Here is a 26578-nt window from a genome sequence, read left to right as displayed (position 1 = left end):
GAGGCTTGTGTGTGTGTTGCAGTCTAGCTTCTGATATTCCTGATGAAGTAACATACTCCATATATTTTTTGCATAAAGGTAAGATTAACCTGTTAAGTTATGCTTTATTTTGGAGAATGTCTCTTTGCTGAAAGAGTCACAGAATGCCTTGCAAAACAAATAACTACCAAATTCTGCAGACAATAAATTGCTGTGGGTGGTGTTTAAAGGTAGCCGCTGCCTTTAGCTGCAGAGTTGACTTTTCTGCTCTAGACTTCCTGCCTGATGCTAAACGAGTAGCTTCAAACTAGCGGCCTGATGAGTTGCTATTAATTTGGTCCCTTATTTCTAGCCAGACTTTCCAGTGTGCTGAGCACAAACATCAGTGAAACCTGTGGGAGTTTGCAGATGTATTGTACTTATGCCATAAGGCATTTGTATGGGAAATAAAGCCAACAGCTCTTACCTTGGATGTCTGTTTAGAGTTCCAGTTCAACATGTCGTATTCACAGCAAGAGGTGCAACACCCACTGACTGTAAGAAAAGTTGCTATGTAAATGGTGCTCTAGCTCTTAATTTTAAGACCTAGGGTGGTTTTTTCTTGGAAATAATAAAGAACACCTTTATGCTGATCAGAGCAAAATTTGTCATTAGCAAGATCTTTCTAATTTGATACATGCAGGAGAAGGGCAAATTTTTTTCTCAGTGAGAAGCTGCATAGTGTGGAGTAACTGTATTCAAGTGGACGACATACCTCTGTTTCACTTTCAGTGTTTGCTTTTTTGTGTTAGGAAACTTTCGTGTGTCAGAGCTGCACTAACATGTCACTTTGCTGCTGTAACGTTGTGGGATTGAATGAGCAGCATTTTGGTGTTCTTGAAGGCATTAACAAATTGGAAAAGACCGTTCTGGGCATGGCAGCACTCTGCATTGTACTGCTATGAAGGGCTGATGTCCCCAGATGTGCTTGATGTGTAACTGAAGGGTGGTTGCATTGCTTGGAGCCAGCCATGGCCCTTGTACGTCCCTATCTGTACCAGGAAGAAACTGAGGATAAATATGGTGACATTGACTAGCTGCATCTGAAATAACCTTCATGGAATGGAGTTGTTTGGTGCAGAGCTGTTGTTGGTTCATGTAAGATTCATCAGTCGTATGAGACTGATAAAGCAAATCTCTCTGCTAGGGTCAGGACTCCAAGTCCTGGGTGAGTGGCTGAAGCACGGCTCATGATCGACTTTTTCCTTGGTGGTCCTGTGGATCTATCGTCTTGATCTTGAATTTTCATGCAGTATTAAGTAGCGTGCTGATCATGACAACATTCAGCCTTTAGGATATTGCAGCATGAACATTTTGAGGCCAGGCATTTTCTCCTTAGTTATTTTAATCTTCAGCTTTTCTCAGAGACTGAGGAAGTTTGAGGGCTCTATGTCATCCTTACTGGATGCCAGAAAAAGTGTGGTGCAAATCTAGAATAAAATAGCAGCTGTGCTGATGCAAAGCCCATGCAAACACAGCAGGTCTGAAATCAGCCTATGTTTCAACACAGCTGAACTAAATTACAGCAACAGGGCATGCAGATAAACAAACCTGAAATTCTTTAAAGCAGTTGAAGGATCACCAAAATGTGAAGCATAGCTACTACATAAAGGATTTGTGTTTAGGGGTTGTTTTGGTGGGAGGTATTTTTACACAAGCTTGCTCTGGGATGGAATGCTTCTTTAAACACAAATGTAGACTGTGCAGTGCATGGCCACTTTCTGCATACTAAAGAACTATGTTGTCTGGGTGCAGGTCTACTAAGTATGCAACAGCTCTGTTTTGGGTGAAGTAAATCTGTCTGTGCAGACAAGCCCGTAAAACAGTCTAAAATATCCCTGTTTGGGTGTATTGGCACTGCTGAAGTTTCTAGCTATAAAGTTATACTTGGCTTGTAACAGATGGTGTTTATTGTTTGGACATTTTCAAAGTAGTATTATTTTTTCCCCAGGTTACAACAAAACTTTCACAGTTTCTCTAGAAAGAACAGAATCTCATAAATTGAAGGAAGTGGCTTTTATGAATCTTGGTAGGTTACTTTTGTTATTTCACTCTGTGACTCCTGTTCTCTGTCCCCAGCAGGGATACAAATGACTAACCCTTCTCTAGAAGGAAAGGATTTATTTTCTTGACTTTAAGTAGTTGTGTTGTTTTGCTGCTTTTTTTTTTTTGCTTAACTTTTGTTTGGCGCTTGATACTGCAATACCTCGCTATTAGTAAGCAACTTCCTCTGAAATTGCCTCAGAATCTGCACTGGAGATCAGCTGCTGAGTTCTGGAGTGTCTCAAGCCTCTTGAATCCTCCCCTGGAAACCCAAATGTATTGCTAGTATTTCCTGTGTTAATACAACAGCAGCTTTTAATTAACTCCTTTTATATTTCCTAGATATAATGAATTCCATCAGACAGAAGTGGGCCAAGATAAGACTAATGTGAAACAGCCTCTGAAAGCAAATAAGTGAACAAGTGCTAAATTAACCACTGTTATTTCTTTCAATAGACTACTATGTGGCTGCTTATTTGCCTGGCCAGTTCCTGCACCTCCTGAATATTCAGCATCCTGACCTACTGTGCTATAGCTTGTTTCTGACAGGTACAGTAAGATGCTGTTTGAAGTAACTTTATTGTTGCAGTGGAAACTTGTTCAGATCTCTTTATGTGAAAGTTGTATTTCTCAACATTTGCTTTATTGCACAGTGTTCTGAAGAAGAAAGAAAGTTTGAAAAAATAAGTGTCATTTTTGCCACTTTCAATTTTAAAAAGAGAATCTGAAGTGACATTTCATACTTCATCTATTACGTACTTCTAGCTTGTTATGAAATGGAGGAAGACCTTTCACTGAATTTGAAATTCTTTGCCTTGGTTTCATGGTTTCCCTTCCCCCATCTTTGCACATGCTTCTTGGTCCTCCACTGTTCTCAAATTTCACATGGAGATGTAAATTTGATTTTACATTTCCTTCCTCCAATTGAGTTGCTCTAAATGTGTGTGTTTGGAGGGTGTGGGGAGAGGAAATCTGTGTTTCCTTCACCTGATCAGGCTGATGCAATTTGATTTAGAGTCTCATCTGAGAGGCATGTTATTTCATTTCCACGTCTTTATGGGAAGTGGGTTATTTTTGGAAGTGGGGGGCCTTTGTTTGAAAACAGAAAGCTGTTCTTCTGATTGGGTGAAGGAAAGGTAAGTAGTGGGAACTGGTGCAGGGGCAGCATCACAGGAACCTAATACCTGTTGTATATATGTAATGAAATACTGTTCTGCTAGCAATGAGCATAAGGCATCGCTGTTGTATGATGAACCTGATTTCTCTGATGCAAAGGGTCTGGAACCCTACTGTATAGTACTGTGGTGGTGAAACAACTAGCATAAAGAAAGTGGTTTTGATCTGATACTTCAATCAGTAATCATAGAGCAGAACTTTTCTGTTCTGGCCATTGGGATTGATGGTAAAGAGGTCCACCAATTCAAGTCTGTATCATGATTCTGTATGTGAGCAGTCTGAATTGCATCAGTATGCTTAGGTGCTAATTCTAGTGTTGTTTCTCTATTACTAGCCTTGTACCATTCTCTGTTCCATCCTCTGTACCCTGATTTGTCCTATGACCACATTATGAGCCTCAAATCTGTATACCTTCTCTGCTTCAGCAGTAGGGAAGGAGAGAACTGAGTATGGACTGTGCTCTTCATTTACTTCCTTTACCCAGCCAGTACCGTTCCTCTTCCTCTTCAGCACAGTGTAAGGGTAGCTCGTACAAGAGGCAGACTGTTTCTTACTGCTGGGAACCTGGAAGTCTTAAGAGAAATACTGGTAGCAGGCAAATTTTATGTTGTTAGCCCTTTTTATTCTCCAACCAATGTTCTTCAGGTGAGGATGCAAGAATTGACATGTTGCAAAACTGCTACATCCGATCCCCGCTCACGTCAACAGTCTTGGATTGCCACGCAGGAAGTATGTACGCTGTGAGCATCAGTGACAGCGCCTTGCTGCAGTTCCTACAGAACAGCAAACAAGACAGCGAGAGATTGGCCGCTCTACATTGTGCTCTGTTGTACTTCCAACACACAGTAGACTTGGAAATGCAGGTGGGAAAAGAACCTCCTTTAAGTTTATTCAGTGACTAATGTTTTATACAAAGCAGCATCAAGGCATGAATATCATCAGCCAAAGAAGAAAAGTCCTGATTCACGTGTACCTTTTTGCAGTGCCAAGAGGCTCGTCAGCTGGGCTGCCCAAACTGCTTCATTGGTCAAGGCTGTCCTGAAAACATTTTATTTCTGTATCACTACTTCGTGTTACCTACTACTTCGTGTTACCTACTACTTCGTGTTACCTACTACTTCGTGTTACCTACTACTTCGTGTTACCTACTGTAAACAAAGTTTCTACAGTCTCTTACAGCACATGCTTAAACAGAGAGATGTGACAAACTCCCCTGTTCTCATTCTGACAGATTATTTGGTGGATTTCTGAGAACCTGTCAGCATGTCATTCTTTTGATCCCATTCAAGAATTTATCATTGGTAGGTATTTCTTTTCCTGCCTGCTGAATTTTCCTGCATACCCTAGTTGTAACTTAGGGAGAAGCCACAATGTCACAAACTGACTCTCTTCTTTCCAGATTTTTTTGCATCTGATTTGTATTAACTGACCTGCATTTTTGTGGTGTTAGACAATATCAGTAGTTTAGAAGGCACACAGATCTCTCAAAATCAGGTTGTCAATAATACTTTTCAAATACATTCTTCTGTCTAGTGGGACAAATATATTTGTCATTATTTTAGGTCACTGGAGAGCAAATTCTCCATCTGGCATCATTCTGTCTTGGATGTCTGGGATGTAAATAATTGATACTGGAGCAGAGAAACAAAACTCCTCTAGCCCAGCCCAAACAATTTTTTCATAAGGATTTGACATATCATGATATTATCTTCTAATAACTGGTTCCTCAGCCTAGTCAGTGCATGTCCTGTGCCCTGAGCCTTTGTACAAAGGTCCCCTGCAGTGCTGAGCTGTGGCCAAGGAGCTGACCCAGCCCTGCAGCCATCTGGACTTCTCTTCCTCCTTTTGTGCACAGAGTGGGACCAGTTCCACCATGGAGGAAGCAGTTTCAGACAGCAGCAGGATTTGTCCCTAAAAAAGTGTTAGATAAAGAGCTGACTGTGAAACCTACTCTTGTTAACTGATAGTTTATGCAGTCTCACCCTTATAAATCTTTTTATGTTGCATTTAGCCTCTCTGTACTGCAGAATGTGTCCAGAAGCTCACAACCTGGATAAACTTTTGCCCTACACATCACTGCTTGACTGGATTGGGGTAAGATAACAGCTGGTACTTTAATTAATAGCTAGAGGGAGTCTATTTTTTCTCCTTTAATGTAATCTTTAACTTGTATGCCTTACCTTTTCATAGACATGCTCTAAATCCATATCATTGTGTTATGCCCATTTTATTTTGTCAAGTCTTAACCTTAGTGGTGTTTTCCATGAGTCCTGGTTTTTGTCAACAAATAAAAGCATTTATAAAACAAGAACAGCTACTGTAATGGAATGGATTATTAAGTCTCTCAGTTTTAATAATGAGATATTAGTTTATTGCTTTTCATATGTGGTTTATAATGAATACAGAATATATTTAACCAGCAAAGTCAGGCAGTTATTTCCAAGACAAACAGTATCAGTAGAGATAAGATTAATAAGTCTGTAGAAGTAAAATAACTTTAGGCAAGACCCTACAGTTAGAGCAAATAGCTTATTTTAATTTCTCTGATCTGACAAGTGTTTTAATGTGTTGTCTTTTTTTAAATGCGATGAATGAGAAGAACATCTTCCATATTTCTTTTTGTCAAAAGTGAATGTACAGTTTTGGCTAGCTAGCTAGTTTCACAAAGGAAATGGGTAATGGAGATTCACTTAGATACCAAAGAGGCCCATGTTTTATACTAAATGATTCATATTCTTATAATTTGTCTTTATTTATAGGTTATCCCTGGAGTAACGTGTGCAACAGACATTATTTCTATACCTGTGTTAGAGGTAAGTTCCAGTGTAAAACCACATTCATATTTGCAAGTTAGGAGCTTTTTTCTTTTTGAGCAGGAGTGTGCTAAATACTAATGAAATAGTGTCCCCACAGCCCTATCCAAAAATAGGGGTGAACAGAAAATTGCCTTGTTTGAAGAGTTTACTAAAATATCAGCTATTCAGACTTATGTTTGCTAGTTCAAAGATATATTTTTTTCCCTTTCTGAAGAGGCTTCTTCCATTCAACAAGTAGGTCCTCCAATAATTAATTCTTGTTAGATTGATTGATACCTCTTCACTTTGTGACTTCATTTGCTGGAGGTAAACTTGGTAAAACAGACATGTAGGATTTCTACATACCTCTACAAATCGCCACTTTGAGGGATATTTCATTGTGCTGCCATTGGTACTAATGGCTTGTGAGCCTCTCGCTTTGTTTTGTCCAGAGCATCCTGCGGTTGCACTGATATCAAGGCTTTGGCTACCTAAATCTAGGCAAATCCCCTGCAAAGACTGGACAAGGCAATGAGCTGGATGGGGGAGAGCACATTCTGTTAGGGTAGGAAGTTGTACTTTCTGTTCAAAGCAACATGAATGATCTTTCCCATCTTCCATTCCATTCCCTCAGCTCCAGTTTAGAGAAATACTTGAAATTTTCCTAAGCATTTACCTACAAAATCTGAAAGAGAACTTTAATAAGCAGTTTAGTGTGGAGGGCTAATGTGAAGTGTCAGAGCTTGAACCCAACAGTACCAGCAACACGTGGGAGTAGACTCTGGATACATGACAATATTGTTTCATGTAGCACTTTAAAGAGGTGAGAGTCTGTTTCCTCCCCAGTGCTTATAATTAGCTCATAAAGCTTCAGTGTTCACAAAATCTCTTAAAATCAGTGAAATCACTGTTCACTCAGTCTGCAGCAGTGCATCACAGCTGTGCTGCTGACAGAGAGTCGGGCTTTGCATGCTTTGATTGGGAAAGCTGCCCTGAGAGCTGGGACACCTGGGAAAATGGGATCTTGAGAAAATTTGTTGCTAGATAATCCTTGTAATTCACTGAGGTCAAAGTTAGCAGGCCTTTAATTTGTCTGAGATTAAACCTCAAGCCCCTGGGGGCAAATGCCTTTACCAGCTATACTTCCTGATTCCTGATTGTGGAACTCATTTCCTATTTCTGTCTGAAACCTAAACAGATTGAAAAGGTCAGAGTTGAACTAAAGACAGATATTTCCTCCTGCTTTTGACTGCAGGTTACTCTGACACTTGAGTAAGGACAATGATGGTAATACACAGGGTAAAGTTTAGTGCTTTGGCTGCTTTGTACCACTCCAGTGACACAAACCCACCATAGCTTGAGTTCAGCTGGTCAGTTGTTGGTATTTCAGTTGATGTGTGTTGTTGGCATCACAACAACATAAGTCATACCCTGGTGACAGATCTGGTCCTATAAGTACTATTTCTTCACAAAGATTTTATGGCATTTCACAGAAACATTGATGAATTGTTGCTTTGAGAAGCTTTTTGGAGTTCTCAAGCCCGTGAATTGTTGATAGCCTTTGGGAGGGTTGTGTCCATATTCACAAAAAAACCTGTGGTATTTGGGTAACAGGTGTGTGTTTCATTGCTAAATTCCTGTTCAGCAAGAGCTACAGAGAGAGTCTGTGAGAAAAGGGGAACACTCAGAGCTTTTTTTTTTTTTTATCAAAAAGCTTTACATAAGGATTGTAATTAATAAGAGACTGATTTTTGTTTTTTATTTCCTTTTTAAACACAGAAACCAAACTTGAAGGGGTGCACATAGGCTTGATCAGAAGGGGAGAAGGAAGGGGCAGGAGGAAGAAGGGAAGAAAATGGGAGGAGGTCCAGGAAAAGTGTGAAGAAGTTTAGTGCAAGCAGTTGTTAAGAGAGACCAGCACAGGAAAAGGCAGCCTTTCCCTCATGCTGTGCTGAGCCATTCGGGTGAAGAGTCATGTTTTCAGGTTTTAAGGAGTAGCTGCCTGTGCAACTACGTAGTTATAGTTACACAGCACTTTGAATACCTTCGCTGCTGAGGAGACAGCGCTAACAGTTCCTAGGCAGAGCACATGCGCCTCTTAAAGGTCATTGTCACCCTGTCATCCTTTCAGAGGGCTGTAGCAGAGAGCTCTCTTTGTCTTCAGTTAAAACAACACTACTTTTGAAAGGCTTCAGGGAACTTTTCATGGATTGCAACCTGATAAGGCTTTGCTTTGACTTCTGGTAGTACAATGTCTTTTAGGTGTTCATGCTTATGTATTAATTCCTGAGTCTCTAGAAAAGTCTGCAAAATAAACACCAACTAAGAGGAAGAAGCTTTCTCTTTCTAGTCCTTGCCCTGATGATCCTCAGGAAATAACAGATTTAATTAAAATAATACTTTATTTTAAACTTTTGACTTCTTAATATGATCTAATACAGTGCAGGTTTTCAGTGGTGTCTACTTTTAATTCTGAAGTCTACCACTTCCTGTTACAGACTGAATATATGAAAGAAACTTGCTGTCTTGCTTCCCCCTGCCACACACCAAACAAAATCCAGTGTGGCCTGAATGCAGTTTTGCAGTGGTGGTGCTGTCGCAGTTGCATAAACTGGTCACTAGATGATACCCTTACACTATGTTCTCTATTTCTCTGATTTCACATTGGTAAGATTTGGACAACATACTGCAGTAGCAGGTTGTAGATCTTGTTAGTAGGCTCCGGCAGGGTGAACATATGGTGTCATATGCACTTCTAGTTTCCAGCTGCTAAATATAACTAACATGAAGCAAAAAGGAGATTTATTTTTCTTTGCTGCAGCTACAACAATAAAGTGACAATCATTGCTGGCAGGGTTGAGTCTCTGCAATTTATTTTCTTTGGCAAACTGTAGTTTATAGTGGGAAGTGGTTTTAAAGTCCTCTTATGTTTAATTCTTAAGTTATTGTCATTGTAGAAAAGTAGGGGAGAGAGAGCAAAATCCAGTGTGTTAATGCAAGACGGAGGAATATTGTGAACTCAAACTTCTCTTCCTTCAGTTGTCACTACTGTAGTGTCTGTATGGGAAGGCAGATGCATATAAAGGGGGCAAGAACAGCTAGTACCATCTTGGGTTTTTAAAACTACCAAAAAGAATTGCCTTAGTCTCATCTCTTCATCAGCAGGGATCCCATCACTCCCCATTTATAAAGAGTGGCTTCAAATCTTTATACCCAGTCCAAGAACCAGCTCAGGAAACCAGTGTGTTTTGTTTGGGTTTTTTTCCTCCTGTCTGTTCACAGCTGAGTTTAAATTAATTTCAGCATTAGAGTCAAAGGCTTTAGAATTGCTCCGGAAATGTTTGGATTTTTTTTCTGGGATGAGGCACTGTTGTTGATATTGGCAAATGGATGTTTGCAATGTGAGTATTAGTGCAGCTTGGACATAGTGGCAGCCTGCAATTGCTGGGATCATGGTGGTATTCCTCTGTTTGTAACTACCAGAAACCAGGAATGGAATTTATTTTACCTAATGTAAACGTTTACATCTAAATTAGTTGCCTAAGGCTCCTTTTACAGTCAGTAGAAGTCTATACAGTATGGCCAGTGTAGTCTGTGGTGCAGTTCTTCCCATCCCATCCCAAACATCTGAAAGGGTCAGATGAGTTATGATCTAGAAGTACTCATTTCTTCCCAGTGACTTTAAAAGGATCCTAAGGTGGCAAAGTATCTGCATTACAGGCACCAAATCTTGACCTCACATTTAAGTAAGTACTACCCCTGCTGTCAAAACAAGGAAATTAAATTACTGGAAAAAATAATGTGACTGCTTTTGTTTAACTTTTTTCACTTAAATTGTTATGAATCTACATTAATCACAGTTCTTCCCAATCACTTGGTGGGAGGGTGAGCGAGTATTTCTCTAAGAGTGCAGTGTGTTATTCATGCTTTCCCTGCAATACTTTGCAGTTCCAAAACTCCAAAGGCTTCTGGGAGAAACTCAACTCAAACTTGGAGAGTGTGAAGTATGCAGAGCCACACTTGCATTACCACAATAATGTGCTCAGGAGGGAATGGCGTAACCTTTCAGAAGAGGTAAATATGCATGCACTGAAACCTGAGTCTCCTGAGCTGCCTCTGAAGTGGATACACACAAGAGTTAACTTTTTTTTTCGCGGGGGGACGAGTGGGGGGAGAAATGGGAATCTGATAATGAGAAATGCAAAGACTTGCAGTCATTTTACTTATAAGCTGGTTGCCTGTAAGTCTTACTATGTTAAAATAATGCAAAAAAATAAACAAAAGCTTCATTTCTCAACTGTGTTTTATCAGGGAGTATTTTAATTGGCCTTTTACTTTGTTCATTAGAGGATTTTTGTTTGTTTCCAAACCAGAGAGAGGAGAGAAGAGCTACAACGTATTTGAGGAATATTTTTGAAAATGCCAAAAAGTAGGTAGCATTTTCTATTATATTTATCTTTTGTTATAATTTTAAATATGTTGAAGGATTTAATGTGCCATTTCAATAGTTGATTAGGTATCTAATTAGATATCTCACCTTAAATAAGATTATCCAACTGAAAATCAGTTATTGGAATCGTTATAGTCACTACAGCATGATTTGAAATCTACAGGCCTCTCGAGCTAGGGAATTTATGGTAGGCATGAAGAGTTATTCTTATGCAACCCAGGCAGATAGAACTTTTAAAATGCAATTTAATATCTTTACTAAATGTAGTCACATGTACAGTTCTTTGATTTTTGTAGCTGTCTTTCAGAGGTCAAAGGGTCATTTAAGCTTTTTAATGTCCTTTTGAAATCCTTTAGAGTAATACATGTGAAACAATATGATTTTCATTTCAAATCCCAGGGTGCTTTCTCATCTGGACACTTGGGACTCTGGTAAGTAAAACTTGTCTTGATGTATGCCTTAGCCTGTCAGGTTTATTAGAATATTTACATCTAGCTCTTAGCTCAAAATAAATTGCTGTGTGTGTTTTCAGCATTGAAGAGTTCCAGGCCTTAAGATGAGTGGTTATTAAAGTACAAGAATACTTTCTTTCTGATAGTAATGGTAGGATCATATACTGACTAGGAAACCTTTGAAAATAAAGTTCCTACATCATATTGGATCTAACAACATAAGCAGTAAACCTTTGTCTGCCTTCAGGATTTTTCTCCAGGGGCAGAGTATCAGTGACGCCACGTTACTGTTGAGTCTTGTTCCCTTACAGCTGCCTTGGCAACTCTAGAACTTGTGCACAGTAGGAGATTATGGCTGGTGAAAAGTCATGGTGTAGAGAAAGTGGACATGTAATGAATTTCTCTAGGTTGGGAACACTTGAGATTTTTGTGATGCTCAGTTCTTCTGTCACAAATAAGTAAAACTGAATTTAGTAGTAAATTATGTTCCTGTTGTTCACATATTAGTGCCTTCTATGTGCCCTGCCACTGTGTGCTGTGAAATGATGCTGATGTAAGTCCTGTTCACTACTTTTATTATGAAGAATTTTCAGTGCATTTATTTCCGGTCCCTAACACCGGCCATCAGCACCACTGCTGGTTTTTGCTATGGGCTCTGGCTTTAAGAGATCTTGTATCAACCTTGCTAGCCTCAGGTTCATGTTTTCCAAAGGTGCTTATTGATGAAGAAGTCAGATGTTTAACTGTTACTAGAGAATAGCTGCCAGCCACAAACCAGCATCAGTGTAGTGTATCTTCCCTGTAGATTTTTCTTTATGTCCTTTAAAAGTCAAGCAGCATAGGTCTTTGTGCTGCTAAGTGGTGGAGTAAATATGTTTCCAGGTGAGCAAAGATGGCTGTAAAGAACTTTGTCAAAATTTAGCACTTGGGTCTGTAAAAAGTTGACTTGATTTCATGCTACACAGTGAAACAGTAGCTTGTTTTTCTTCCTTTGTTAGTAGACAGGAAGCACTGATTAGGAAATACAGGGTATTAAATCTCAGTAGATACTATAACCTCCTTCGATTTAGTTAGAAAATTTGTGTTCTTTTACTTAGTGGTCTGCAAATCTGAGGTACAGAAGCAGCTGGACCATGGGACAGACCCAGAAAAGTGGGAGGTGATTCTGTGGAGTAAATACTTTATGTCTAGCTATTTTCTTGGAAAACCCATGTAGCAGTTTTGGCTTGTTTGTTCATAAATGGCAAGTTTTAAATAACATATACATCTACACTGATGTTACTAGAAGGTTCTCTGAGCCTCTTTGCTCTGCTGAATCACCACACTGTGATAACTCTCCCTTAAATATCGAAGAAAAGAGTAATGCAAATGAAGTGTGAAGTGGTGTGACAAGCTTGTGTTCCTCTGTGGCCAATGTTGGCTTGTGTGTCTTGTGTTCCTCTGTGGCCAACGCTTGAGGGAGAAGATGGCAAATACAGGGTTATTTTCCATTGCTCAGTTCTCTCTTACACAGTCCTTGATTCTTCACTATTTTAGTTCTGTAGGTGAGTAGATCAAATAACAACTTATGTTTTGTTTGTGTATGTTTCAAAGTACTTTTAAAGCCGGTTGAAGTCTTGTGGTGTTTCTGTAGCATTATATACTTGAATGATTCTTGCTCTGTTTATTTCAGAGGAAAGGCTAGTACCTCTCTTTCAAGAGGAAGATTATCAGCAGCAATTACTAATGGGACTGGTATGTGCTTTTGTCACAGTGTGCACTAGAGGACGCACAGCCTCAACAAATGTAAAGATAAGCTTCTGAGATCCAGTGCTGGGTAGACACTCACTCAAAGTAGCTATGGGACAAACATGGTATTTCCTAAGTTTTAGAGTTCTTAGTCATGATACCATGATATCATCTTAACAAGTCATGACATCATAAGGCATCAGGGAAGAACAGCAATGGAAAGTTATTTGTCAAAATGCTTTTTGCATACAACTTTTTTTATTTTTGCAAGCTTTTTGTGCACAGCTTTTCTCTGGCTAGGAACTGTTATTTCATCCTCCTGGAGTTCATCTTATTCTGTCAGTTGTTTTTGGGCTACTTTAAATCCTTAAAGCCTGTATAGGTGAATTCCCCATCCACTGCTTCCCTCAAAGAGAATGTCACAGATCTTCTTGCTCTGCAATTTAAGACCTTTTTTACTGTCTCCTTTTCCTTCTGCCTCACTTGTGGGACTGCTATGGCTATTCTGAGGTCTCTTCCTCTTTTGCATTCTTTACACTGATGATCTCCCTAAAGGATCTGCCATCCTTATGCTTCTGGGTAATAAATCCTATCTCAAATCCCTGCCTGTCCTCCCTCTGTATAAATATGCATCTTTGCTTATCTCTTGTTCTCTTACTGTTAAAATCAAATAAAGCTCTTCAGCATGCACTGGAAGGTCTCAGCACTGCATGTCTGAAGAGCGTATCAACACTGTCCTGTCTGTCCAGATCTAAGGCAAATTTTATTATTTTCAGTCTTATCCCCTGGTTTCCAAGTTCTGCCTCTCATTCTCTGAAGCTTCTCTAACATTCCTTCTCTGCAGTTATTCAGACAGATCCAAAAAGCAGGTCGCTGCTGTGTTTTGTCTGTGCTTTCCTAATGCCTACATTGGTGTCCTGACACAGTGAGATTAATCTACTTGTAAACTCCTTGAGACAGAGGATTTATTTGCCTCGCTTTTTCTATGAACTTTGAAACAAATAATGATTCATAGTAATTCTCAGCGAAGAACCAGCATGGACTTGAGTTGCAGTCCAAAGCTATGTGAGGTCAGAGAATATTTCAGAAAGGAGAGGGTAGGGAGTGGCATGGACTGTATGATAGCAAACACCTGATTTTAAAGACTGTACAATTAATGTTTAACCTGAACTTGCTATTAATCACTCAGGTTCTCAGATTCTTGGCTACTATCACAAACTGTACTTGTGCTGGTTTTCTCTATCGTAAAATCCCTCAGGTTTATTTGTATGTAATAAATGCTTACATTCTCAGGATTCAACGTTCGTGTTAAGATCCTTGTTTCACCCTGTTCACTTACCTTGACCCAGAGAGATGTAAGAACTATAAGCTTTTTCTCCTCAATGTCATTGCAGGTTCAACTTAGCACTCATTTTGCTGAATTAGCACCAAGTAACCATTTTGAATACTCATATCTGCTGTTGAATTTGGTGAGACTGTACAGTGGCCTGGGATCTCACTCTGAACTGGAGTTTTGTAACAGGGAAAGGTTTTGTTGTGCTAATGCCTATTGATCAGGCCCTGTACCTGCTGGAGCTTTTGCATCTTTTTGAAGGTGCCCAAGGACACTGAATTGTTGGCTTTTTTTTCTAGATGGTTGCTCAGCTAAAGGATCACCTAATGAGACATCTACAGTATGTAGGAAAAAAGAAGATTGACGAAATAGTTTTGGATTATGTTGCAAACCTGGTTAGTTTGGTTTCATAGTCACTATTGTGAGCAAGCATGTATTTGTTGGAGGGTAGGGTCTTGGGTATGTACTCTGTGTATATAGAACATACTTGGTGGGAAGAGATTGTTTTTAAGTTGTTTAACCATATTTTGCTGCTTAATATTGTATATCTTGATAAAGGAAGTAATAATACTTAAATAATATTTAAGAGTTGTATTGGTCACTCAGAATACAGAAGAAAAAGTTCCCTTTACAGCTTATACAAATATGGTTTACTCAGAAGTGAAAATGTGAACTCATCCCAAAATTTGAAAGAATGGTCTTTAGATCCATTTTGTTTCCTGTAGAATACATTGCTACGTGTCTTGAATAATGAAAGTGTCATTAGGGGAAATACAAATGAAGAGAAAAGATTTCACTCCAATATCACATGAGTAAATCGTCACTACTCCTGCATACTGAATTCGATCGGCTTTTTGTGCGTGTAACAGGAGACAGAGTTTTGCCTGAAGAAATCCATGTAGACTGCAGTGAAAACTTGCTTTCCAAATTCTTATTTTCTGTCTTTCATCCTCTTAAGACAAACTTTTTTTTTTTAAAAAAAGCTGTAAAAACTGTGACTGTTGTGCATAGAAATTACTGTACCTGGTTTTGCCGGTCTCGACGACTGGCAGAATGCAAAGTGCAGAATGCACTTAAGTGCAGAATGCAAAGTCCACGAGAGCTCACATGGCAACTAGCTCAGTGGTGGAGCCCTGCCACACCATTCAGTAGAAACTCCCCACAGTGTCTAGGGTTGGAAATCTCAGGAAACTTTCTTGAGACTACTGCTGCCTGTATCTTTTAGTAAGTGCTGTGCAAATCGGTTGTGCTGTGTTGTTCTCTGAACTGCTGAGGCTTCCACTGAGGTTACTGACTTTTCTATTCAGGCCTCACTCTACAGCTTTCAGTGGTAATTGGCAGTCTGTTTTCTGTATCTCTGTAGGAAAGAAAGAAAGAAAAATCTTGTGGCTGATTAAAATGAGAGCAGTACAGCATGAACCAAAGCTCCATACCCCAAAACAGCACTGAAAAAAGCACAAGTGGAATATTTATTTTCATTTCATTTGTTTTCCAGTTATCATTTGTTCATTCTTAATATAAACTAAGATAAAAAATATGAAAACACCTATTCAGCCTTGATCTGCAAGACTAAATTATTGTAGACTAATTCTTATAATCAAAACAAATCTCAACTCTCCCCATCAGCAAACTCTCAGGATTAATTTTTTTTTAATGTCACTAAAAGTAAAAATTATCTCAACTCAATTTACAGACTTCTCATTCTTAGAAAAGCTTCTATAAACAAAGACAATATGTCTCTCAAAATTGCTTTCGCCCTCTGGCTGGTGCATCTTAGGTGCTGCTTGGAAATCTTTAGGAATTACTTCATTTTTAAGCTTGGATTTCCCCTCATCCTAATCACAGACTCTTACATCTTAAACTTTTCTATATCCAATGTGTGGAGGTTCTTCAGGGGAATTGTTTTGATTCTTCCAACAGTTTTCTGTTGCATCAGCTGCATGTAGCTGAGCTACTGAAACTAATGAAATGGAAAGAGACTTGAAGTTATTTGCTTGCCTGTGTGCTTTCATAAAATATGTTTTTATTACATTCAGGAGCAAAGGAGTGTCTGAGAGTAGGGCTTTGTGGTGTGTAGTCACTGTATAAATCAATTGCAGCTGAAGAAGTAGCCAAGACATGAGCATTGGCAGTTTTTCATAAAACAACAGACTAGTGGCTGGTTGTTGTCAGAGAGCTCTGTATGTTTGTATACAGAGAAGTAATGTGGGGAAATGTGAAGAAAATGTCTCAGTGGGAATTCCCTTGTTTGCTGAGGAGGTCTGCAGAGCCTCACTATGCCTGGTTACTAGTCCAAATGCCACCTAGCCTGCAGTAGTTGTTTGTATGTCCATATTCTCTCTCTCCCTTGCAATCACTTTATCTTAGCTTTACTCTGCATCTGTTTCTCTCACTGTTTTGGTTTCAGTGGGGCGGGAAAGGAGAGAAGTAACTTACAGAAGCAGCCTGACGTTTGCTGCTCTGACAGCAGAGGGGGAGGCAGAGTGAACGGCCAGGAAAGAGGCAGACTAGAATAAACTGTTGAAATTTCTCAGAAAGTCACTGCAGTGGCTGCACCTTTTTGGCTGATGTCTGTGGCTAGCTATCATATGGTGTGGTCTCAATTGCAGAAGAAAAGAAGACGGACACCATTTGGATTTGAGTTTCCTCAGAAAGAGGAGGACTCCCTCTTATCCCCTGCACAGGAGGGAATCTGGAAGACAGCAAGACCTTGTCTCACTCCTTCTCTCGGTTCTTTTCTTTGTGTGCTTCCATGTCTTTCCTGTAGAAACAGCCACAGGAGCTGAGCACTTGTGGTGCTAAGTAACTTTAGTGGATCTTCAGTCTACTCAGCACCATTGCCTGGAAATGTAGGTGTTTCAGGAAAGCAAGGTGCTTTGCCCTTGTCAGCCTAGACCCTACTGCATGCTTTGCGCCACCGCTGATCATGTTTTCTCTCATTAGTTTAGAGCACTCCAAGAGCAATGGCTTCTGATACTTGCTCAAAAAAACCTCATATTGTACATCCTTGTTAGTAAATTAAAAATGGCTTTGCTGTGAAGGAACGGGTTTAGCTCTTAACTTGGTTCCCCTAGAGACCTGCTGCTAGCCTTGGAGAGAAGCTGCCTGTACTCCCTCTATAAAACAGATCAGGTACATTTATACTGAAAAAAGTTTGAGACATAGGTTCTCTTTCTGTATGTATTTTCTACAGTGCCCATTGTAGATGGTAGATGCTGATCTCTGAAGTGAGTAGTGTTGTTGATGAGGGTGTCATGTCACAAGCATGCATGTATTTAAGATCTAACTATGTTGTGATAGCGAGGTTGACTAGGACTTAAGAAGTTGTTATCTTTCTATACTCTGCAAAACCCAAACAGTTTATTGTTAAGCAAAGAATATTGATTCTGCAGTATTATACCCATAAAAATAATTTCTGTATTTTCGTTGCACAAATAGTAAGAGGTGATTTTTGGTGTTTGTAAGAGCCTTCCCTTCACCTCAGCGCTGATCTTCAGATCCAGCTGTAGCTCCCGATGCAGAGGCCTTAGCTGCACCCTGTGTGCTGGCCAGAGATGAAAGTCATTCCAGCAGCAGGTGCAGTTCTTGTGACCCTTCTCTGAAAACTGGAAATTGCTAATTTCCTGGAAAACAAGTGGAGAAAACTTGCCATACTCCAGAGAGATTAAACTGGAGCTTTCCACTGCATCAAGGAAGTATGAAGATGGAAAGTATTAGGTGGTTATTCTGCATCAGGTAGCTGTGCAAGGCTGGATGGAGCAGTGGAGGGAAAAGGTGTCAAGCTTTCTGGCCAAGGTAGAGAGGAGAGCACTCGGGAGCATTAGTGAAGACCAATATTCCTGTCCTGACCTTTGCATATGAACCTTTCCTCTGTGTCCTGTTTCTCTCTTGCTTAGAGCCTCTGACAAGTTAGAGATTGGAGAGGGCAGAGCCTATGAGGAAAAAAGAGAGTGGGGGAAAAGGGATTCCTGGATTCTGGCCATCTTGAGGGGGAAAAGAGTTTGGAACTTCTCTTGACACCTTTCTGCGAAACAGGGGTCAGACTTGTTTCTTGGGATTGATTGATTGGTGTCCTTTGAGGCCCAGAGATAAAAGGCGTAGAGGAAGTGTCTCAGTTCTGTCACTGAGATATGGAAGTGGTTACACATGACAGCCTTGAGGGGCGAGCTAGAGGAAGTTATTTCAGCTCTTTCATGTGTGGTTTCTCTCTTTCAGCTGGAGAGGCTTAGAAGGCCCAAGTGAGAACAGGGCTTATGGCTTTTGTATGCTGACAGTCTGTACTGGAGGTCAGCCTGGACCACAAGGAAGCAACAATATGGGCCAAGGAGTTGTTTTACTTCCCTGTGGACAAAAAGGAAACGCAACAGAGGAGGAGAGGCATTTGCTTGTCTCATCTTTCCTCCTTGTCAGGACTAGGTTTGTGATTCCTCCTGCAGACTTGTCTCAGCAAACTGGGTATTCTGCTGTCTTCAGCCTCATCCAGTTTTGTCTGGACCCTCAAGACCTTTCCTTGCCAAATGCTCAGCCACTTGCACATGCAGTTTTTGCTTTCATGGTTAACAGATCTTTGAGAATTTCATGTAAGAGCATGAGATTGGTTGATCCCCAAGAATAACGATGTATTAACCTGCTGTTTGTCGTGCACAATGATTTGGTGAGCTGAAAGGGCTTACTTTAAACTTCTGGAATAGGGCAATTCAGTTACAATTCAGATTTTAATCAATTTTACATTTTAAAATGCTAGAAAAAAAATTATAAATACTGAAGTCTTAGTAGGAGTCTCATGAGAAGTTTTTAACGTAAACTGGTGTGTGAAATGAATGAAGGCCAAGGGCCTGCTCTACACAGGCTCATAGAAACATTCTGTCTTTTTTGTTTTAGCTGGATCTGGTACATCAAATAATGAAAGAAGTTTGGAGGAGATACCAGCTTCATTCCTGCATCTTCTGCTTGTAAGCAAGTCATTTGTTAGTATTTTCAGCCTGTCGTTTAAACCATGGTTTTAAAACATAATTAAAAATTATTTTGGTCTCCAGTAGTACTAGTTGCTGGAACAGTCAGTGCTTACTGTGCTGTAAATGTCAGTATGACTGTACTGTCATGTACTCCTTTTAATGATCCTGCTGGTCCTCTCTAAGCCAATATGAATGTTAATCACAGGCAATTTTACAGCTGGAGTTCAAAGTTGATGCATTCATAGTGGTCTTATGCGGGGTAGTGGCTGTTAAACACCTATAAAATCCAGATCACTTATACCAGCACTCAAAGTATTTCACCTGTTGCTGTTGATACCAGGTACTGCTGAGAGACTTGTAAATATGCCGTAGGGGGGAAGGAGAAAGGGACTGCAGAAGCTTTGTGTGTCAACATTGAACAGCTAGTGCTGTTAGATGACAGACACCTTAATAAACAAGAGAGCATCCCTTGGCAATTCACCCCAAATGCATGCATTCAGTGCACATGTAGTACAGCAAATTGACCTTATCTCCAGGAGAGTGTCAGCATCTCGGATTCCTGATATGTTGCTACTCTGTTAAATACAGTGATGAGAGAGGAAGTGCAGGAGAGTTTGCAGTGTTCCACATCATGAGTCGGATTCTGGAAGCTGCAAATGGCATGTGCTTGCCTTTACCTCCTGGTGAGTCCTCTGTTTTGCTGTTTTAATGGTAATTAAGGAGAGCAATGCTCTTAATTCATCCCAGAAGAGCACTAGTTGCAGCATGTGTGTCAACTTAGCTTTGGCAGTATTGAAATCTATTCAAGACAGTTACAGAGGGTAAGACCCTCCATAAACACATGCAAGTGAAAGTAAATGAAACTGAATAGTTACTACAAATAGAGACAACAAATCAGATTTAGTTCTCTGTTTTCAGCTTCCAGTGGAATGCTTGGGCACAGTCTTAGCTTAGAACTAAGATTTAGACTTCTTTCACTTACATATTTTTCTTAGACAACTGGACTTAAGTGTCAAGGGCTACAGGGGAAAATCCTGTCCTGGAGCAAAAAAAAAAAGAGTAGTTTTCTCATGCTGTTGCCCTGCTAATATTTTTTCAGTTTTATCCTGAAGGGATTACTCCAGCTTGATACTAGACTTTCGTTTCCTAGAGCTCCTCATAATTGCTTAGAATCTTTTCAAAGCACTTGCTTATTTTTGTTAGGGAAAGACTTCTTAACTTAATGCTTTCTGGTTCTGTTTGAGTTTTTCTAGTTTGTATTTCCTAATCTGCCTTCAGTCTTTAAAAATATTTTTAGAATAAGATAGTCCCTCAAACTTACACTGTGTGGGTGCAGATGCTGCCACGTAATGATGTCACATCATGACAAGACCATCATCTGTCTTATGTTAAGTGAGAACCTGAAGTCTTAATGTTGCCTGTGGGAATGTGTAGATGGCAGCCACATACTGAGGGTGGTGAGGCCTCAGGTTTTGATTAATTAGGAGGAAAGGGAGATAAAAGACAAATTAATAGAACAATTCTGATATAAGGCAACAGCTTGGAGATTTTTAATGACTGTGTATGACTATGACTGTTTTCAGTCCCCTTGGCTTTCCTCTTTCTGACAGGATTGTACTTGAGAGGACTTAAAGGATGCCTAAATAAGACCACATGACTTTTGATAAACTGATTTGCTGACAGCTAGAAACAATCAGAAAGGAGAGTGTTGGCTTTAGCTAGAGTAATGCCAATCTCTAATACAAACTTGGAAAAAAATACATGTTGTTGTACCAGACAAATTTGTTTCTCTTTCATAGGTTTTCACACTCTGCACTTGGGGCTTGGTGTTCGATGTCTCCCTCTGCACACCCTCCTGCACTATATTGATAATGGAGTCTTGCATCTGACAGAAACGTGTGTCAGGAAATTGCTGAAAGGTACAGCGAGTTTCATGTATTTCAATTGTTACCAGCCAGCTAATTGGGAGTGATATCCTTTCAGCCACTCAGACTCAACCATGGGATTTACTTACTGCTTCAGGAGACTCAGCTCTTCTCAGAGTGTTGTTTTGTTGAGGGCTGTAGCTGATGCTGTTGCCCAGCTGAAAGGAGAAAATTAGAGTTCAGACTATACGATTGAGCCTTGCTGTAGTAGACAAAGAAGTATTTGTTTGGGAAGAATTTGAGTTTATAGTTTTTCCATTTGGGACTTCTTAGAAAAGTGAATACTAAAGATCATTGTAGAATTTGTTGGGGGATTTCGATGACTCTATGAAAGTGCAGACCTGTGTGCAAGGAAGTTAGTCTGCTATCCAGTCCTCAGCTTTTACTTTAATCATGTTTGGAACAAGAGGAAAAGGCCTATCAGTCTGACCTCAGTGCCAGGAAAGGTTATGGAGCAGATCATCCTGAGTGCCATCACGCGGCACGTACAGGACAGCCAGGTGATCAAGCCCAGTCACTATGGGTTTATGAAAGGCAGGTCGGGCTTGACTGACCTGATCTCCTTCTATGAACAGGTGACACACTTAGTGGATGAGGAAAAGGCTGTGGATGTTGCCTACCTAGACTCTAGTAAACCCTTTGACACTGTTTCCCACAGTATTTTCCTGCAGAAACTGACTGCTCATGGCTGGGATGGGTGTACTCTTCTCTGGGTGGAAAACTGGCTGGATGGCTGGCCTCAAAGAGTTGTGGTGAATGGAGTTAAATCCAGTTGGTGGCCAGTCACAAGTGGTGTTCCCCAGGGCTCAGTATGGGGGTCAGCTCTGTTTAACATCTTTATCAATGATCTGGACAAGGGAATCGAGTGCACACTCAGTAAGTTTGCAGGTGACACCAAGTTGGGTGGGAGTGTTGATCTGCTTGAGGGTAGAGAGGCTCTACAGAGGGATCTGGACCGGCTGGATCAATGGGCTTTGTAATGTGCTGTTTCTCCCATGTTCAAGAAAAGGGACAACACAATGTGCTGTATTAAGCTGTGCCTGGTCTTGATAAATGAAATATTATAAATATTGGGAGTTCTAATTAGTCAAAACACATTTGAATTCCTGAATAAATTGTTACATAAAATGATGAAGTTACATACAAATATATAGAAAAATATTTATATAAATGGTATAAACATAAATAACACTCCTAATAGCACTTATTTAAAATTTAAAATTTCATTACAGAGGTTATATTTATTCAGAATGTCTTCAGTGAAAGTTGAAAGTTTTAGTTATGTGGCTGCTCTTTTTGGTTTTGTTTTGTTTTTTCCTTTCTCTTATAGATCTGGATGACACTGAGAAGAATGAAAAGCTGAAGTTCAGTATTGTCATGAGGCTTCCTGAGGTAACTAATGACTTCAGATGTCATTCCTTGGATTTTGGAATTGATAGGAAACTCCCTCCTGTGCATAGGATGGAGCCAATGGAAGACTTAGCTGTGATTCAAATAGGGCACAAATATAAACGGAACCTCCACACCTTCTCCATCTGCTGCTCATGACCTGCAGGGTGTTCTGGTAACTGAATTACAGATTTGTCCATAGTGTTTTACAGTGTCTCCAGTACCCTGCAGACGCTGTTCTGCTGAGTGCATCTGCATGAAGCAATAAGGCTTTAACGGGTTTTAAAGAGGATTTATGGAATTTTTGTGTGTGTTTCTTAGCATTCACAAATGCCTTTCTCACTTGTGACCTCTGTATTTGGTTGCATTAATTTTATCAAATATGTTCAAAAGCTGGTACAGTAAAAGCTGTAAAATCTGATCGTATCACAACTCTATGATGGGGATGGAGTTACAAGATCTCTGCCTCTGTGAAATTTCCCAGCCTCGCCCATTGGTAAGGTGACTCATTTAGCCACATGCTGGAACTAATTACTGATGCTCCATTGAAAGTTCCAACAGAATGGGAGATTGACTTCTCCTTTTCTCCTTTTGATCTTAGTACACACCACAGCACTGCAGAGGAAGCACAGCAGCTCAGTGAGCAGAGGAAAACCAGGGATCCCCCCTCGGGGACTGCCTTGCTGCAGAACAGGCTTTTCTGTACATCAGTTGCTTATTGTTTGCTTGTTATGGGCTGTTACTACAGTTCAAATGACCAGAAGTACCACTTTGGTTTTCCTCTAACAAAGGCTTCTTTATTTGGCAGCAGTTTTGAGAAGGGGTAGGGAAGGAGAGCTCCACAGGAGGTTCTTTGTCCTCTGTATCTTGTTTTGGGCATGGGTTGGTGAGCTGGGGTCAGTGCAGGGCCTCTCTGAGCTGTCACCCCCAGGCCTGGTGGGTGGGGAACACCATTCCAGCTGGGCTTTGACGTGAAGGGCTGAGCTGTGAGTACTTTAGGGGACATGTACTGCTAGTTATGGACAGTAGACTCAGTGCCCTATTGTATCTATTTAGAGCTTTGGGAAAAATGCAGAGAATAGCTTGTTTGCCAAAAAGTACATTTTGGGGTGACTCAGACTATTTTGAGCAGGTTACATTCACTAGATGACTTCAGCTGCATCAGAAGCAAGTATTTAAGCACCACTAAAACTGTCCAATATTTCCTAAATGAACTCTTTCAGCAGTGCATATTGCAATACAACTGAAAACGTGGTGGTGGTGGTGAGAGAAAGATCTAGATGGGGAAGACAGCAGAAAGGGGAGCTAACTGTGTTCATATGTGTTTGCCTGTTGGTTAGGATTGGAAGCTTGGGAACATCTGGGTTTGAATCTGTCTTGTTTTTGGGAATGTGAATCAATGTTATCAATTCCCAGGACAATGTCCTAAATAATGGGATGCAAACTGTGTTCCCAGTATCTCTCCTTGTTGGCATTCTGCTTTTGTAAGATTCCTTAGACTGAGCCTGAGAGAAGCTCTGTTCTGAATGGAGCGTTGAGGAATGGGATCTAAACCAGAGCGTCACAGTACAGGATAAACCGTCATTTTAAGCCTCAGTTAATATTTAAGTACACGTGCAATGTGGGACAGAAGAAATGGGACAGACTGATTGATAGAAACTTACTGAGTAGCTTGGTGAGTAGCAGGGTTTTGATTGTTTCCTACATTTTGGGAGCACTTTGTCATCTCTTAGTTACTGGTTACGAAAGCAGGGCTCCGTGGCTAAAAATGACAACGTCTTAGCTTCTGTCATCAGTGTCTGAAAGCAAATCAGTCTGTGTTACAGCCTGGATTTTGTTTCTGGTTTCTATCTCCTTTTCCCCCTCCTGGGTTTCCACTGTCCTCTGTTTATGTTCTCAGGCTTTTGGTTGTTTTTTGTTTTGTTTTGTTTATTTGCTTACTAGGCTCTTGGTCTAAAGATCCGCCAGTTTTGGAATCATCCAATAAACGCTAATTTCATTGCACGGAAATACGTGAAACTTTTGCTTGAGAAGCTGGGGGACACACAGGTAAGGGCACATAGGCATTTTGACACATTTGCCAGTGTTGAGATTCCTGACCTTTCTGTAAACCATAACACTCTGAAGATCAGACTGAAACTTGGTACTGTGCAACTTTGTGAACTAACCTGAAATATTTTCCCTTACAGTGTAGCAGGCCCATCCCCGAGAGACTCCCCGTCCCTGTAGAGTTTTTGCCACTTAACTACCTGACTAATATGCTAGCAGAGGTAGAGAATCAAGGTAATGTTATTTCTGTACTTTGGAAGACTAGTAATTGTTACCCTTTGATGCTCACACTCAGCTGTATCCTGACTTTATCGACATACCTGAGTTCTAAAACTCCAGTGATGTCTGAATGTGTAGGTGTGGTCATCTCTCTGCTGATGGGAATAGTCAGGGAGCTTCTTCATTGCATGTCGTTTCATATCAATCCTCTCTGTGTTGGATCCAATTAGCAAACTTGCATTTTTCAGAACACACATAATGAAACGTGGTTCACATACAGTGTGGTAGCTGTTATCCTGTGTTCAAATGGAGAGAAGGGCCTGTTCCTTATTTATATGGTATGGTGGCTAGGAAGCAACCAAAATCAGATCTTCTGCCTCAGAAAAGAGTGCCCACATCGCTAGGTTAGGATGTGCTCTGAAGTAACAGGCATTTTTAATCTTAAAGCTGTTCCTTTTTGTGAAATACAGTTCTAATTGGTTAGGACACTGGCTTCATACAGTGATCCTAAGCATCCAAAGATTTTGAATTCTACTGAAAAAGTAAGATGCATTAAGGGAAGTGTTGTACTGTTTAGCATTACTGGCTATGCCTGTACTAGTAAACAAAATAAAGTCAAAATAAGCACCTGAAGGCTGGAACAAGATTGTCCATATATGGATATCCTCCCATTTGGGGAGGAAAAAGAGTTAAACCATATGGAAGCATATGAGAATGTGCCCTGGTCCATTTTGTGTACTAGCACAAACATGGCCACTGTGCTTACGTCTTGTTTTGGATCTCCAGTGTAGAATTACTACTACTAGCAGCCTCCAGAGATGGTCTGTCGTTTACTTTTATCCCACTTAGAGGAAAGTTTCTGCCACGAGTGAGCATCCAAATGACTCCACTGAAAGCTGTAGGCATTTTGTGTAAATGAAAACACAGGTTCATCTATTACCTTATCTTTCATTATTGTAGATGTTTAATAGACTGCAGGAGGGCTAAGTGTAAGAGAACACTTATGATTTTGTAAATACTAAATTTCTCATGTTGTTTTTCTAGGTTTGCATCCATATGAAAAACAAGATCATGTTAATGTGAGATTTGTAGAGGAAACAGCACTCAAACACACCATGAGGCTTTTGGGCCTCAAATATTCCTGAAATAATTCTTCAATTCCTGTTGAAGAAAGCTCGCTGTGGCATTCTTCTATAAAAGTATTCACACAGAGGTGTGCAACCAACTTTTTTTTGTGTTTGTTTTAAATTTAAATGTTCTGTTGTTTTCCATATAATCTGCAGTTTTGTGTAGCCACCATTACGGACATAAACTACTCCAAGTATTGTTTGGTGCAATGCATTAAGGCTGAAATCACTGACTTCAGATAAATCCTAGAGAAATTTGTCTGACACAAACACAGGTTTCTAATGAAAGGTATCTGTGGCTTCATGGTGAAGTGGTCCACTGAGTAGAACTACAGCGAGTATTAAAACACACTGTGAAAATGGATGTTAATTACTATAACAATGTAGACAATCCTGAAAAAGGTAGTCCAGTGGTGTTGTACAGTTAACAAGAAACTGGTGACTGTTTACTCATTTGGATTAATAACGTGTTTTCTTGGTGTGTTTATGTAAAGCAGGTAAGAATCACACATGATGAATCAGTCTCTGTATATACTGTACCGGCAATGATGCATTCATTCCTTCTGGTGGTCATGTGTTATCTTACGGTACTTCTGCCTTTGGAGTTGGATTCTAATACATTCAGTTTTGTAATTAGCACAGAATATAATCTTCTTAAAGTGTATGTGACAGGGTTTTGGTTTTGGTTTTTTGGGGTTTTTTTTAAGATATGTATAATGTATTGTAAGCAATACAGGGTAAGAAAAAAGTTATTTAGAAATTTATCTTAATGGTGATCTGGACAGAGTTTTATTTAATTCTTTCCTTTCAACTTTTAGTGTTACCTCAGCTTCAAAAAGAAATAATGAGGTTGTCTTTCCTTCTTTTTCAACTTTTATTTATATATAACTGGACCAGTATTGTTTGGGTTGTTTGTTTT

At 40.0% G+C, this 26578-nt stretch overlaps 1 protein-coding gene across 1 annotated transcript; it reads left to right on the top strand.

The window, feature by feature from the left end:
- Window positions 1–25677, top strand: GSAP (gamma-secretase activating protein; the record flags this gene model as incomplete). The annotated part of the gene is made up of 19 exons (XM_010166366.1): window positions 1–78; window positions 1970–2047; window positions 2518–2610; window positions 3883–4100; window positions 4469–4538; window positions 5249–5331; window positions 5997–6050; window positions 9981–10106; window positions 10406–10461; window positions 10882–10913; window positions 12607–12668; window positions 14295–14390; window positions 18877–18947; window positions 19539–19633; window positions 20750–20869; window positions 22206–22267; window positions 24209–24313; window positions 24454–24547; window positions 25577–25677. Coding segments are annotated over 19 exons (1694 nt in total), but the record flags the coding sequence as incomplete, so codon positions are not given.
- Between the last annotated feature and the right edge of the window lie 901 nt (window positions 25678–26578).

Source organism: Antrostomus carolinensis, unplaced genomic scaffold, assembly GCF_000700745.2.
Source record: "Antrostomus carolinensis isolate BGI_N321 unplaced genomic scaffold, ASM70074v2 scaffold16534, whole genome shotgun sequence".
Lineage (NCBI taxonomy): Eukaryota > Metazoa > Chordata > Aves > Caprimulgiformes > Caprimulgidae > Antrostomus > Antrostomus carolinensis.
This window is presented reverse-complemented; position numbering and strand designations above follow the sequence as displayed.